This window comes from Mirounga angustirostris, unplaced genomic scaffold, assembly GCF_029215605.1.
Source record: "Mirounga angustirostris isolate CCGP_5_RB_7025 unplaced genomic scaffold, mMirAng1.0.hap1 SCAF_8, whole genome shotgun sequence".
NCBI lineage: Eukaryota > Metazoa > Chordata > Mammalia > Carnivora > Phocidae > Mirounga > Mirounga angustirostris.
In genome coordinates, this window is record NW_026991716.1 from 31374928 (window position 1) to 31390037 (window position 15110).

Consider the following 15110-nt stretch of genomic DNA (forward strand, 5'->3'; position numbering starts at 1 on the left):
TGGGGAGAGGGAGAAGCAGGCTTCCCGCCAAGCAGGGAGCCCCATGCGGGGCTCGATCCCAGGACTCTGGGATCACGACCTGAGCCGAAGGCAGATGCTTAACGACTGAGCCACCCAGGCGCCCCTAAAATATTTTATTTTTAAGTAATCTCTACACCCAAGGTGGGGCTCAAACTCACTATCCGGAGATCAAGAGTTGCATGCCCTACCTACTGAGCCAGCCAAACACCTCGAAATGTGAATAATAGGATTGTTGAATAGACCAAATAAATTAATGCATTCAGAGTACCTAGACATAGTAAACATTCATATTATTATTAGCAATTAATAGCAAGTAGCAATTATTATTTTGGTTGCAACCCCACCATCAGAGAATATGGAGAAGAATTAAAAACTCTTCCTCTCCATTCCCCTTATCTGGGAGAGGTCAGGCCATTTTGGAGTCTGATAGACCAAGCCGAAGTTTGGCCTTGTTGCTAAACAGGTTAGACCTGTGGACAAGTTAGTATCAGTTTCCCCTTATGTAAATGTAATGTAAATGTAACTGCCATATGGGGAGGGCTTAGTATGTACAAACACTGCACTACACACTTTACAAGCATTTTCACGTTTAATTCTTCCTTAAGCCCCACAAGTAAGAATTATTATCCATGTTTTCCGGATGAGAAAATTGAGGTTCAGAAAGATTAAATAACTTGATCAGGCAGCACGGCTAGGAAGCTGGAGAGGGCACTTGAAACTAGGGATTCTACCACCTCCTAGGGTTAATGAGACTCAGAAGAGAGAGAGACGCTATGTAAAACCGTTTGCATCTGGCTTTAAGAAACCTATTATTTCTCATTTTTGACCGTCTCAGCAAGCTTTCTCTGTCTTAAAGTTGAACTCCTATCTTCCCTGCTTCACTCCCCCATCCCCACGCCCCCAGCACTTGACTCCACCTGACTACATACCGACTTTACTATTTGTTTTTCTCAACTCCTACTGCCTTCTCCACGAGGGCAAGGACCTTTGTTTTGTTCACTGCTGACTTCTCAGCCTTTATAGCAGCGCCTGGTACACAGCGCACGATGCTTAGAAAGTTGTCGAAAGAACGAATAACACACTTCCGGAAGCATCAAGGATTGAAATCTCAGGGGCGTGGATTGAACCTCGCAGGGACCTTTCGTCCATCCCCTTCCGCCTTGCTATAGGTGAGGGGGAGAAGGAGAAAAGCCTCGGCCCTCGCTCGGCCGCCGCCGCGGCTACGACTGTCGTAGCGCAACGCGGCCAGCGGATTGGATGACTGGGTAGGGTTTCTGGAGTCGCATTTGACTCATCGATTCCGCGGCGTCGGCGCCAGCTGTGTGCGTCATTTCCGGGCGGCGCGGGACGGAGTGGCCAACGGCCTGCGGAGCAGCATGCCTAAGTGAGTGGGGCGCCGAATCTGCGGGTGTTCGCGGTCACGGTCGCTAACTGTGGCCCAGTGGGGGAGTGCAGAGAGGGTTCTAGCTCTTGAGGTTTCCCGGGAAGCGAGAGGGTGTGGGGGGAGGGAGCCCGGGAGTTCCAGATACTGTCCTCTTGCAGTGTCTGTAGGTCGACTCTGCGCAAGGCAACAAAAAAGCCTAGGTTGTGTCAGGTCGCTTTGTCTGCTGTCTTGGAATCGTGAATCGATACTTTTATAATTTGCTTTCATTGAACAGCACTTCGGTGAATGGGCATCTGTTAACTGGTGGTCGTCTTCTCTTTTTTTCTGTTTTCCACCTCTTTCCAGGTTTTATTGTGACTACTGCGACACGTACCTCACCCATGACTCTGTAAGTAGTGTCTCTTTTCAGTTTCAGAACACATTGTGCGTAACAAGTTTAGATTTGGCTTTTTTTAGGTGTAGATTTGTGCTTTTCATCCTGTTGAGGTTTAAGTGCTGCTTGGAGAAAATAATTTGGATTTCTTTTCCCCCACCGTTCCTGTAACTGTTTTCATAATTTGTAGTTATTGGACTTCCAGCAGTTAGTGTTTTCAGTTGAGACCCAAAGTAATAATGCTTTAGCAAAATTGAAGGTGAAAAAAATTTGTATGACAAGTAGAAATTCCAGGGACATGTCCTAAAGTTCAAATATTTGATTGGAACAAGGCACTCAAACGTTTGATTAAACTGGAAAGAAATGCCTACATTTGAAACTGAGTTTTTTACTTTGATTTGATTAAAAACTGCCAAACAATACCAACTAAGATTGAATATTTACTGTGTCAGGCGGTGTTCCAGATGCTTTACATGTATCATTTTGTTTAATGCTCATGATAAGCCTATAAGGTTAGTCTTATCTCCATTTTACAGAGGAAACTGAGGCAGCATATGGGTAAATGACTGGGTGTTACTAAACCAGTAAGTTGTACAGAGCTAGAAGGTTAGCCTAAGCACTCTAACTCCAGGGCTTCTCTGCCAGCAGCTCTCAGACTTTTTTGTCTCATGGTCCCTTTCCACTCTTAAAAATTACTGTTATTAAAAAAACTAGTTACATCAGTTATATTGCTTTAGTTACTAATATTTGCTGTATTTGAAATTAAAACTTAAAATTTAAAAAATACTATTTCATTTGAAAGTAACATTGACAAACTTTTTACTTGTAACACAGATAACATTTTATAAGTGAAAAATAGCTGTTTTCCAAAAGAAAAAAGTTAGTGAAGAATGGCATTGCTTTAACCTTTTTGCAAGTCTCTGTAATGTCTGACTTAATGGAAGACAGCTGGATTCTTCTGCATTAAATCTGTTGCACTATGTTTTGGTTGAATTGTATGAAGAATGGATAAGGAGTTGAAAAAAAGTAGGGTACTTTACTAGCCTTTTTAGATAATTGTAGATATTCTTTAATACTTTATATTACTGCATCCAAACTAGTTGCAGTATGGAATCTGAAACTATATCAAACTTTTCATACTCTGTTACATCAAAATTCACTGATTTAGGGGTGCCTAGGTGACTCAGTCATTTAGGCGTCTGACTCTTGATTTTGGCTCAGGTCATGATCTCAGGGTTGTGAGACTGAGCCCCTTGTGGGTCTCCATGCTGGGCATGGAGCCTGCTTAAGATTCTCTCTCTCCATCTGCCCTTCCCTGTCGACCCCGCCCCCAATTTCACTGATCTGTCTTGCACTTTGAGTGAATCTTTTACCAGATGTGATTTTGTAACATGCTTTGGTCATTTGGAAAATGAATATTGGAATATTGGTTCACTCAGTTATACAGGTCTTCCATCTGTTGACACATTTGATTATGTAATATAAAAATTCACATTAATGTCACAATCTAATCAGAAATGGCTTTTAAGTATTGGGAAGCTGACAAGCTCATGGTAGTAGATAAGGCTTTCTAAAATTGAGTTTTGTTTGAAAGTTCAAATTTTATCCTTGGCAATAAATACTACCAATTGCTTCCTTTGAAGTGACAGGCTCACTTCAGTTACTTCTGAGAAGTCTGAATCTCCAGTTTGTTTCTCAGTTAGTCAAGTAAAAATGATGTTCCATTAAAGAGGCAGCTGGTAGAGCTTACAACTTGAACTATTTGCATTCCTGCTTTTCTTTGAAATAGCATATTTTGGCATGCGGCTGAAGTACTTTGTACATCCCACTTTTCACCCAGAATATTAAAAATACATGAACTCAAGAGTTGAGATTTAGTAGAATTAATAATTTTGCTGCTTCATCAAGGACAGTGTCAGTGAAACTGACAACAATCCCTAATGCATTGGGTTGCCATTGACTTGATTTATTCTAAAGTGCCAGAAGTTTGGGATCATCTGTGCAAATGTCAGTACAGTGGAAAAGGAAAGTAATGTCTTAGTATTATTATGAAACTACTTTGACCTTGCAGACCCCCTGAAAGGTGGGTCTGAGACACCTTTAGATGCCTGTGAGCCACACATTGAAAACTACAGCTCTGTATTTAGCTGCCTCTGCAGAAATGTGATTAAACCGGAACTCTTGATCATCTTGTCATCTTGAATAGTAGCTGCAAGAACCCTAGCCAATGATTTCTGTGTTGTCACTTCGTTTAGAATTCTTTTTTTTTTTTTTTAAAGATTTTATTTATTATTTGACAGAGAGAATGAGAGAGAGAGAGCACATGAGAGGGGGGAGGGTCAGAGGGAGAAGCAGACTCCCTGCCGAGCAGGGAGCCCGATGCGGGACTCGATCCCGGGACTCCGGGATCATGACCTGAGCCGAAGGCAGTCGCTCAACCGACTGAGCCACCCAGGCGCCCTCGTTTAGAATTCTAACACTTGGTCAGATGTAGTATTAATTTGTGGAACATGTAAGTAGGATGGCTCCTCTTGAAGTAATAATAGTTCTGAATATTATTATAGATTGTCCTGGATGGGACTCCTCCAATAAGTTGGTATTACAGTAGTTTGCCTATAGAGTCCCAGTTTTTTTGATCCTAGCCCCCTTTCTAGATCAAACCCCTCATCATAATTTTCTGAAACTGCAAGTAGGCAATGCTCTTCTACCCTCTTATAGCTTATCTTGCTAACACCAGCATTCAGAGAATTGAAAAGTATCTCTTTATAATGAATGTCTCTTTGTGAGAAATGTCAGGAACCCTTGTTAACACTGTTGTTCTAACATGATAGTTAGTGAAAGTAGGAAAATTCCATAGTGATTGAAGCAGTTCCCTGTGGTGGACTTTGAAATGCAGTAAACATTCAGCGCTGCAACTTTTGAGTTTTTGCTGATTTTTAGGCATGATTTTTTTTATTAGGCTTAAGGCCTTGTCGTGTTACATAATCAGTCACTGGGGAGTCAGGGAACAATATTTTGAAATGTAGACCATGAAAAGACAGTTTGTGGTCGTGTGATATTGGTCATGTCTGCTGCTACCGAAGCAATCCTGTGAAGAGAGGATGTGTCGGTAGGAGGTAGTTAGACAGCCATGAGGAGCATCTGAGTAAGATCTGGGCTCCAGGCCTTGGTTTGCTACTTACCAGCTATGTGTTTTAAGACAAGTCTTTCACCAAAGAATAAAGTTATGAAAATCTTGGCATCTGGAAAAAAAAAAAAAAAGACAAGTGTTTCAGCATAAATTGAAGATAATAGACTTGTGATTTTTTAAATCAATTTTATTGAATTATGTGTTGATTAAATGCATACATTCTAAGTGTACAGTCTGATGATTTGGCAAATAATACGGTTTGGTGTATACATGAGATATAAAACATTTCCATTAACCCAGAAAGTTCCTTTGTGTTTTTTTTTTTACAGTCCATCCCCTGTACCCTTAGCCCTGACTGATCTGGTTTTTATTACAAAAGATCATTATTAACTGGTTTTAAAACTTCATCTGAATGGAATCTTACAGTATATACTCTGTGTGTCCTGTTTCTTTTGCTGAGCATGCTTTTTTTTTTTTTTTAAGATTATTTGAGAGAGAGAGAGCAAGCACTAGTGGTGGGGAGGGGCAGAGGGACAAGCATACTCCCCGCTGAGCGAGGAGCCTGATTTGGGGCTCAATCCCAGGACTCCCAAGATCATGACCTGAACTCAAGGCAGACATTTAACCGGCTGAGCCACCCAGGCGCCCTGAGCATGATTTTGAGATTCGTCCATAATTATGTGAATCAGCGATTCATTCTTTCTGATTAATATCCCATTGTATCAGGCACGTGTGATTATTATGATGATTGAGACACTGCTTGCAAAGTACATAGCATGATGTTTGGCATGTAGTAAGTGTTAAATAAATGTTAACTTAAACAGATGGTTAAATATGTGGAGTTTATCTTATGTCAATTTTACCTCAGTCAAGCTGTTAAAGAACAAAAGGATTAGTGGGCTAGAGACAAAAGTCTGGATGTGATTCATATAGTCTGTATTCTAGACCCATAGTCATTTAAAAGAAGATATTCTCATATACAGTATAATTTAAATGTATGTAAGCTATATTATTTTGCTATAGAATAATCTAAGAAAGGGCATTAAAATGGCAATATGTTCTAGATCAGGAGTTTGCAAACTTTTCCTTAAAGTGCCATGTTGTAATTATTTTAGGTTTGTGGACCGTATAGTCTTTGTTGTGATGACTTGTAGAGAAAAGAAATAGATAATACCTGAACAAATGAATGTGGCTGTTCCACTCTGTTGTTTTACAAAATCAGGTGGCTGGCCCATGGGCCATGGTTTGCTGACCTCTTGGTTCAGATGATTAGTATAGTAGATAAATGACTACAGTACATTGTTGGATAATGTTTGTAAAAGATGCTTCAACACTCAGCTAAAGCTGCTAAAGGTAGCCAGGCTACCTATATAAAGGAAAGGCTTTATAAAATTTCTAGTTGGGAAAACTTGTTTCTGTGACTGATATGACCTTTTTGTCTTACAGCCATCTGTGAGAAAGACACACTGCAGTGGTAGGAAACACAAAGAGAATGTGAAAGACTACTATCAGAAATGGATGGAAGAGCAGGCTCAGAGCCTGATCGACAAAACAAGTGCGTTTCAGTCTCTTGTTCTGATGTGGTAGAATGGTCCCATTCTTTCTTGTCCCTGTCTCTCTGTTGACTCATCCTGAGTGATAAATAGGAGCATTCTGATGTGTTCAGTGAAAGAATTAGAAGGTCGTTGGTTTCCTGGGGAATGTAAGAACACAATAATTATTGAGGTTAGAGCAATCAGGTATTGATTAGATTGGGAAGTGGGGCAGAGAAGAATGGGTTGCCTAATAATTTCTTTATTGACATGGACCAGATTTTGTAGCAAATTTATGTGAAGCCTCCTTTGTAGTGATCATAGTTTTTATTTTTATTTTAATTTTTTAAAGATTTTATTTATTTATTTATTAGAGAGTGAACTTGAGAGAGCACAAGCAGGGGGAGGGGCAGAGGCAGAGGGAGAAGCAGGCTCCCTACTCAGCAGGGAGCCCGATGCGGAGCTCGATCCCAGGACCCTGGAATCATGACCTGAGCTGAAGGCAGATGCTTAACCGACTGAACCACCTAGGCGCCCTGATCATAGTGTTTAGAACTATTTTCCTTTCGTAATAGGAAAATGTGGAGGTGGGTTTGTAGTTACCTTCAAAGAGTTTGAGAGACTTTGAGTTTCTTATTCTTGTAGTCCTGATAAAGATACTCGGTTAAGAAGGAAGTAATGGATGTGACAAAGTATTCTGAGTACGTTTTGGACCTCTGTTGGACATGCCATACTCGTTTTGTTTTGTCCGCAACGCAAGGGCTTGAACTCAAGACCCTGAGATCAAGAGTCAGATGCCTAGCCACCTGAGCCACCCAGGCCCCCCTCTTTTTGTTTAATTTGGGAAATATTTGTTTAGGTTAGTTGAGTTCAAGACACTGACAGAAGATGTTGCATTCTATGTTAGATCATGCTGGTGTATTTTAAACATGGCCTTTATTGTATTCAGAGCTGGCAGGCAAATGTGGGCTTTGATTGTGTTGCAATTTTAAGAAAAAAGCAAAGCTTATGGAAAATATCAAAAAAAAGAGAAAGACGGGTTAATGAATGAACCTCCCATGGTGACCCCCACCCCTAATTTCCATCACCTAGTTGCAACAGTCCTGTTTTGTTTATACCAGGTTCTCAAACTTAGCACTATTGACATTTGGGGCTGGATGATTCTTTGTTGTGGAGCTGTCCTGTGCATTGTAGGCTGTTCACTAGTAGCCCTGGCATCTACCCACTAGATGCCAATAGCATTTCCCAGTTGTGACAACTAGACAACTAGACAAGCATTGCCCAGTGTCCCCAGGAGGGTCAAAATTGCCCCTAGTTGAGAGCCACCAAATACCTTCATCTTCTCCCTTTCTTCATCCTGGATTTTTAAGGAGCAAATCTCAGACATTGTCCCATTTCATTTGAAAAAATGGATTATATGGGATGCCTGGGTGGCTCAGCCGGTTAAGCGGCTGCCTTCGGGTTAGGTCATGATCCTGGGGTCCTGGGATTGAGCCCCGCATAAGGCTCCCTGCATAGTGGGGAGCCTGTTTGTCCCTCTCCCTCTGCTGCTCCCCCTGCTTGTGCTCTCTCTATGTCAAATAAATAAATAAAATCTTTAAAAAAAAAAAAAGGAAGAAAAAAAAGAATTATAATGTAATCTTTTTTTTTTTTCTATTTGAAAAGATGTTAGAAATTTCTTGGCATTAAAGGTTAGAATTATATTCATTTAGTTGTTTTTTGTATGCAGCAGAAGAATGTAGGATGAGTAAATGTTTTTGATGGAAGACTTTTGGAAGAGAGAAGGCAAGCCCTTAGGGAAACACCATGTGATGTTGATGTCCATGATTATGTTGGCTTTGAGTCCACTGTTGAGCCAATGGCTTAGTTACTCCCTTTTCAGTCTCTACAAGTTGTCCTCTGCTTAGGGTGTAGGAGGTATCATTTTGATTGGAAAAGCCCTTGTTGGGATATGATCCCCTATAGAGCACAGGCTGTATTCAGAGGCATATGAGTAGCTGGCTGTACAGAAATAAATCTCCACTTCTAAGTCATATTTTTGGACCTGGTCTTTAGGAGTTAGCAGTGATTTACTTGAGTAATTTGACCTACATTGCACTGGTGGGGGTGGAATGGGGATAGGTGGGGTGTCCTTAGGCTGCAGATTGCACTGAATCGGAAAGGACTTATATTTAGGAATAGCTTTTATGAGTGTACATTTTTATTTTATTTATTTATTTACTTAATTTTAGTTCTAGTATAGTTAACTATGAGTATATATCTTGTATTTATGTGTGACTTCTTTGTAAATGCACATATTAATTATCTTCAATTTCTTTTGTTTTCATTTGTGCCTCATATTGTCTGAAAGAAAAAAGTTGATTGTATTGGACATTTTTTTAAGATCGTAATCTCCTTTAGGGCAGGCTCTTGCTTTAAAATCTTTGTTTCTCTTTCATGTCTCTTAGCTCAGTACATTAATTTCAAAACTGCTAAACCAAAATGATGTGAAGTTTTACAAAGCCTGGCCTTTGGGCAGGTATCACACATTTTTCAAACAAAACTGAATGGTTCAAATTGTTTGTGAACAGCATCTACAGATTAAAGATGTCTGCATCTCTTTGGTAAGACATTGATAGATGGGAGGTCTTCATTCCATTCTCCCATAGATAATTCAGCCATAGAAATGCTGACTAAATAAAAATGGGTTGAAAAACCCAAATCAGTAAACCAATTAATTGTAATTTTTGCTGGTGAATACCTACGGTTGATTTAAAAACTGTAGAGGCCATGATGTAGTAATTTTAAATGAAGTAAAGTGAAATAAATGGGACCATTAAGGATTTAAAAGAGAAGGGTTATTTTAGTAAATGGGTTGTTGAGTTCTTATTCACTCTGTGTTGTTTTTTTTCTCACTCTATCCAAAGCTGCTGCATTTCAACAAGGAAAGATACCTCCTACTCCATTCTCTGCTCCTCCTCCTGCAGGGGCAATGATCCCACCTCCCCCCAGTCTCCGTAAGTTTATAAAGCTTTTTCTTAGCAGCCATAACTTCAGGGGGGCAGATTATCCTTTGATTTTGTTAGAGTATCTCACAGTTGACTTTTGAATGCTCATTGAATGAATATATAGATAGTAAAAGAAAACTTCAGTGGTATCATTTCTGAAATATCTTCAGAGTTACATTGCCTTATAGCTAGGATATTGTATTTGTAACATCCCAAGTGGGTTTGAGACAAATTCAGTGGAAAGGTCAGAATGTACCTGTGATTAGATGAGCTAATATATGAAGCTAATTATTATTACTATATTAGATGAGTACATTAAATTATTTATTGCTATGAACCCAACACTGGAGGATTAAAGTAGTGGATACACTCTTCAGTCTTTCTTCCTATTTTCTAACCCACCTAACACCAATATATATACCTTGGAAAAGACAAGAACTGGACAGTTGAAAGTAGAGTGAATCAGAGGCCTCTCCTCTCTGTGAAGGTTTTTTGTTTCTGAATGACAGAAGGAAAGTGAGTAACTAGGCCATAAGTTCCATGGCTCTCTTGGAAGGGCTTACATTGAAATTGAATTCAGAAACCTAAACTTGGTCCTGTAAGTAACCCTGGGTATAAACATGGAGAAGTAGGCTGTTTATATAATTGCACACTAATGCAGGTAGACCACTAATGGCCCACCAAAACCTTCTTGGGTTTCCACCATCCTGGGACCAGGTCAGGCCTTGGGTTACAGGAGCTCTCAGGTCACCTCTCTGTCCTACTCTGTATTTTGGCTGGCTGGCACCCAACTCCATTATTTTTAATAGTAGAATAATCTATAGTATGACTGTGCCATAATTAACCTCACCATTTTCATATTGTTGGACATTTAAGTTGTTCCAGATTGTTGTAAACGATACTGTGAAGAATATCTCTGCATACAGATCTTTGTATTTCCAAAGAATCTTTTAAATATTTTGATTTTTTAAAAAATCTGAAATTAGGTACTTGTGGTTTTAGTTTGACAGGAGCTCTACAGACAGCATAGTACTCTTTTTAAAAAAAATTAAAGTTCTGGAATTTTTTTAACCTGGAGAACCTGATTTCATTTTATACTTCTGTCTAGACAGTCTTGTTTTTGTTTTTTGGACATAAAGTAACTAAAGTTTTGTGGCATGTTGATGTTTGTGGATCTGCTGTTATAAAAGAAACCATAAGAAGTCTATTGTTCCAGAACTTGACTGGACCGTGAGGCCCTACTAGTTTCATAGAAGAGAAAATATTAATATGTAAGCATATCTTATCCTCCACCCCCATTCGTTATTCCAGCGGGTCCTCCTCGCCCTGGTATGATGCCAGCGCCCCATATGGGGGGCCCTCCCATGATGCCAATGATGGGCCCTCCTCCTCCTGGGATGATGCCAGTGGGACCTGGTAAGTTTGAATCTCTTTCCTTTTATGATGTTCCATTGTGTTTTAGTTCTCCATTTAAATGGAATTCTTAATTCATTGTCTAAACATATTATTGCAACAAATTATATTTGGCGAATCTGTAATGATAAAAAGAAATATTTGTTTTATCAGTGTAATTGGATGATACCCAAAGACCTTGTACTACTAAAAACAGGATAAGGCTGCCCTTTTTTTTTCTTCTTCTCCCTCCCTGCTGCTTACTTGCCTTCTTCTGACTTTTGGCCATTTATAATGGAGAAAAGGGTAAATGAGTTTGTTCTAAGGGGAGATAGAGGGAAGGGGTAGGTATATACTTGTGCTGCTACTTTTTTTAGTTTTGATTTGAAGCAGAGCTACCTCTTGTTGATTTAATCTTGCTGGTTAACTAGGCCACATTAGTATATGAAAAAGGCCTTAGCGCTGTAGTTTGTCTTTTATTCAGAAAGGGAGATAACAAACATTTTATTTGAACATAAACATGAAAATAGATTAATTTGCAGATTTTTCTGATAGTTGATCAGGGCCTTTGCTTTGAAAATGAGTCTACTGATTGGAGCATAATCTATTTCTTGCCTAAATCAATAAACCATATCCATAATGCATTCTTTTTCTTTTTTAAGATTTTATTTATTTATTTGACAGAGCACAAGCAGGGGGGGCGGCAGGCAGAGGGAGAGGGAGAAGCAGACCCCGCCAAGCAGGGAGCCCAACTCGGGGCTCCATCCCAGGACCCTGGGATCATGACCTGAGCCAGAGGCAGACGCTTAACAGATTGAGCCACCCATGCGCCCCCCCCATAATGCATTCTTTACCAACTTTAGTTTCATTTTCTTTCAAGGTTAGAAACCTTGTGAGGCAATCTAGTTCCAGTCTTTTACGATCCTCTCACCTACCAAATTTGTGAGCACTTTTTGGGATGATTTACTTGAGTTTTTCCAAATACCTACTTAGTTTTCGTGGGAAAAAAAACCTTTTTTTTTGTTAAGATTTTTTTTTTTTTTTTTTTAAGGATTTTATTTATGTATTTGACACAGGGCGGTGCGGGGGCTGGTGTTCAGAGCAAGCACAAGCAGGGGGAGTGGCAGGCAGAGGGAGAAGCAAGCTCCCTGCTGAGCAAGGAGCCCAATGTGCGGCTCAATCCCAGGACCCTGGGATCTCGACCTGAGCCGAAAGGCGGCCGCTTAGCTAACTGAGCCACCCAGGTTCCCCATACGGTTCTTTTTTATACTCATTTTATTGATTTGCAGAGTAAATTATGTAATTAGAGTAAATACAATGGCCACAAGAAGCCTCCAACTCAACTGGTAAGACAAAGTACAAGAAGGTATTAGAGTAGCTTCCTAGCCAAAAGCATTCAGTGTGCTCGCTGTGGGTATCATTTAGAGGGATGTGAGGAGAGTCTAGAGAAGAGTTCCTGCCTTACCGGCTTCTGAATCTAAAACAAAGTGACTTGCATGGCTGCTTTTGCATTCTTTCTTTATTTTATTTTATTTATTTATCTGAGACAGAGAGAATGAGAGAGACAGAGAGCACATGAGAGGGGGGAGGGTCAGAGGGAGAAGCAGGCTCCCTGCGGAGCAGGGAGCCCGATGCGGGACTTGATCCCGGGACTCCAGGATCATGACCTGAGCCGAAGGCAGTCGCTTAACCAACTGAGCCACCCAGGCGCCCTGCTTTTGCATTCTTAAATCAGGGTCACAAATTCAAATTCTTAGAGGGGTTAGGGCTTTGGTGAACTGGTGAATGCATGACACACCTAAAGAAGGCTTCTAGAACTCAGCTTCAGCTGCGGTTGACATAAGATTATTTGAATTAAAATAATTAAGTAGTTGGGGGTGGGCAGGGATAAGAACGGGTTGGGATAAGATAGAAGGTTGGCCGGGGTGGATAATTATTGAAGCTGGATGATGGGTACATGGATGTTCTTTATACTCTTTTTTCTATTCTTGTGCATGTTTGAATATTTCCATAATAAAAAGTTGAAAAAAGGAATCTAGACTTACTACTTACTAGTAGGCTATTAGTTGCCAATGTTGACAACTAATCACAGTTAAATGCACTGTGGAGACCAAAGGAAACAACTTTTCAGGTGCCTCGTTTTCAATCTTTGGTCTAGATGAGTTTCCTCTAGGAAATGCTGAATATGGGTTATGTTATGGTGGGGTTTTTTATTAAGATACTTAGAAGTTTAGTAGTATTCTCTGTTCCTGTTGAATTATCTTTAAAAAATTCTGTACCTGTTGTGTCTTTGCATATACTTGTGTTTTACTTTTTGTGAAAAGACTGTGTTTGGCTTTGAATATAGTTTTGAACCATTTATTGCAAGCCTTTAATCAAAATGGTTTAATAAGTAGTTGTGTAAATTTTGGTATATAAAAAGAAGCCCTGAAAATTATGAGGCATAATAATAAAATGAATACCTGTGAACCCACCACTCAGCTGAGGAGGTAGAATATTATCAATTCTGTGAAGCTGCCTGTAATCCTCCTCAGCCTCCACCTCCGCTTGCCCTCCTTCCCTGGCTCATTTACTTGGCTGGTATATTAATGGGACACTTCAAAAAATTCTTAACAGTTTCTAACTTGCATTAGAAAAATCAGATTTTTGTGTGTGCGCTAATTGTTGTAAATCACATTATTGCCTATTTTTCTTGACTTGAGCTAAGTATGGTTACTAACAGGTTCTCAGCATGGGCCTCCTGCTCATCTTTCCTACAACTCCGAACAAACGCTTAGTGGTAAGATTGTCCTCTGTGCCTGTGTACATTCATGAAATAGCTCCTGGTTTTATGGTGGGTAGAACAGATTAAAAATGCCGACTCAGTTATGTGTAATTTAGTTATGAATTTCCCTGAGTGAGAAAAGGTCAGTTTAGGGAACTAGTGTCCCTGGTGGTTTCTGGAAAGCAGTCTATTAATCGTTTCCCCCTTACTATCATTAGATAATGATTCCCATATGGTTCTTGTGTTGACCTTTGTTCTTTGTTTGAGAATGTCTAAGTAATTTACAGATGTGATGGATTTGTTGCATTTCTTCTGTCAAGTATGTCTTTCTTCCAGCATTTTGCAGGGGGGGGGCTACTTTTTTGTCTTTAATGGAAGTCCCATCAAGCTCGCTCAAAAGTAGTATTTTCTGACTCTCTTTTTCCCTTTTCATTGTTTTGTCCTGCAGCTCCTGGAATGAGGCCACCTATGGGAGGCCACATGCCAATGATGCCTGGGCCCCCAATGATGAGACCTCCTGCCCGTCCCATGATGGTGCCCACTCGGCCAGGAATGACTCGACCAGACAGATAAGAAGAGACAGGAACCTCTTTATATTCATTTTATATTACTTGTTTACTTCACCAGGAGATCATGGTGTTGTGACTCTGGGTATTTTCTCACAGCAGGACAAGGAAGACTTGGTCCACCTTCCTATCAAAGAGAGAATAGTTTTTGCCAGGAAGTAGTAGGACCAAAAAAAAAAAAAAGCAATTTTCATTTGTATTGTGAAATGTGAAAATAAAATTGTCAACTGTTTTAGTTAAAAACGTGTTCCCTTTTTTTCTCCCCTCTGTATTCCTTGTGTATTATAAAAGAGATGAAGTATTCCAGTTGTTTCTCTAGCTCATTTTCTCTGCAGCATGCCCTCTGCATGACATTCTTTTTCCTTAGCTATAGTGAGTCCTTTTGGACACGCTGCCTTTATTTAGTAAAGTTGTTTTGTGTAAGACTTGGTAAATCTAACACTTGTAGAGCTTTTTGTTGATTAAAACAACAAACAGCACAATTGGTTACTTTTTCACATGAACAGCATTTGGTGTAGTAAGTGGAAAATTTTAAATCTTTTATGCTGAAGTAGGGAAAAAGACTTTCCAGTCTCTGTGTGTCAGCTAAAGATTGCCTTAACTTCAGCTTCTCCTTTCTCTTAGTTCCTCTTTTTCTTGGGCTTAAATAATCAGAAAACTTTCTAATAGTAATGGTAAAATTAGGCAGATTTCCATGGTACAGAAGTTGTCTTCAGGATGTCCTTTGTTATATCATTGGGCTATAAAAGTAGGCTATTTTCAGAGAAACATCTAGAAAGTAAGCCATCGGCACTGTTTATATTCTGTTCAGTGTACAATCCAAGCTATTTCACATTGCAAATGGGAGTGAAAATTGTTATAATCTTTGGGGAGAGCAATTTAGCAATATCTATCAGAATTACAGTACCTTTGACTTACAATTTCCATGTCTAGGAATTTATCATACAGATAGAGTTGCACA

General features: G+C 39.8%; 1 protein-coding gene across 1 annotated transcript; it reads left to right on the forward strand.

The window, feature by feature from the left end:
• The first annotated feature begins 1274 nt into the window (after window positions 1-1274).
• Window positions 1275-14392, forward strand: SNRPC (small nuclear ribonucleoprotein polypeptide C). The gene is made up of 6 exons (XM_045866738.3): window positions 1275-1405; window positions 1751-1793; window positions 6355-6463; window positions 9347-9436; window positions 10739-10843; window positions 14032-14392. The coding sequence occupies exons 1-6, from the start codon at window positions 1398-1400 to the stop codon at window positions 14154-14156; spliced, it is 480 nt and encodes a 159-aa protein (XP_045722694.1). The 5' UTR covers window positions 1275-1397; the 3' UTR covers window positions 14157-14392.
• The last annotated feature ends 718 nt before the right edge of the window (window positions 14393-15110 follow it).

Coding starts and splice junctions, on each gene's coding strand:
- SNRPC (XM_045866738.3), top strand. Junction 6,464..9,346: donor GAGCCTGATCGACAAAACAA/GTGCGTTTCAGT, acceptor CTCTATCCAAAG/CTGCTGCATTTCAACAAGGA. Junction 10,844..14,031: donor GATGATGCCAGTGGGACCTG/GTAAGTTTGAAT, acceptor TTTGTCCTGCAG/CTCCTGGAATGAGGCCACCT.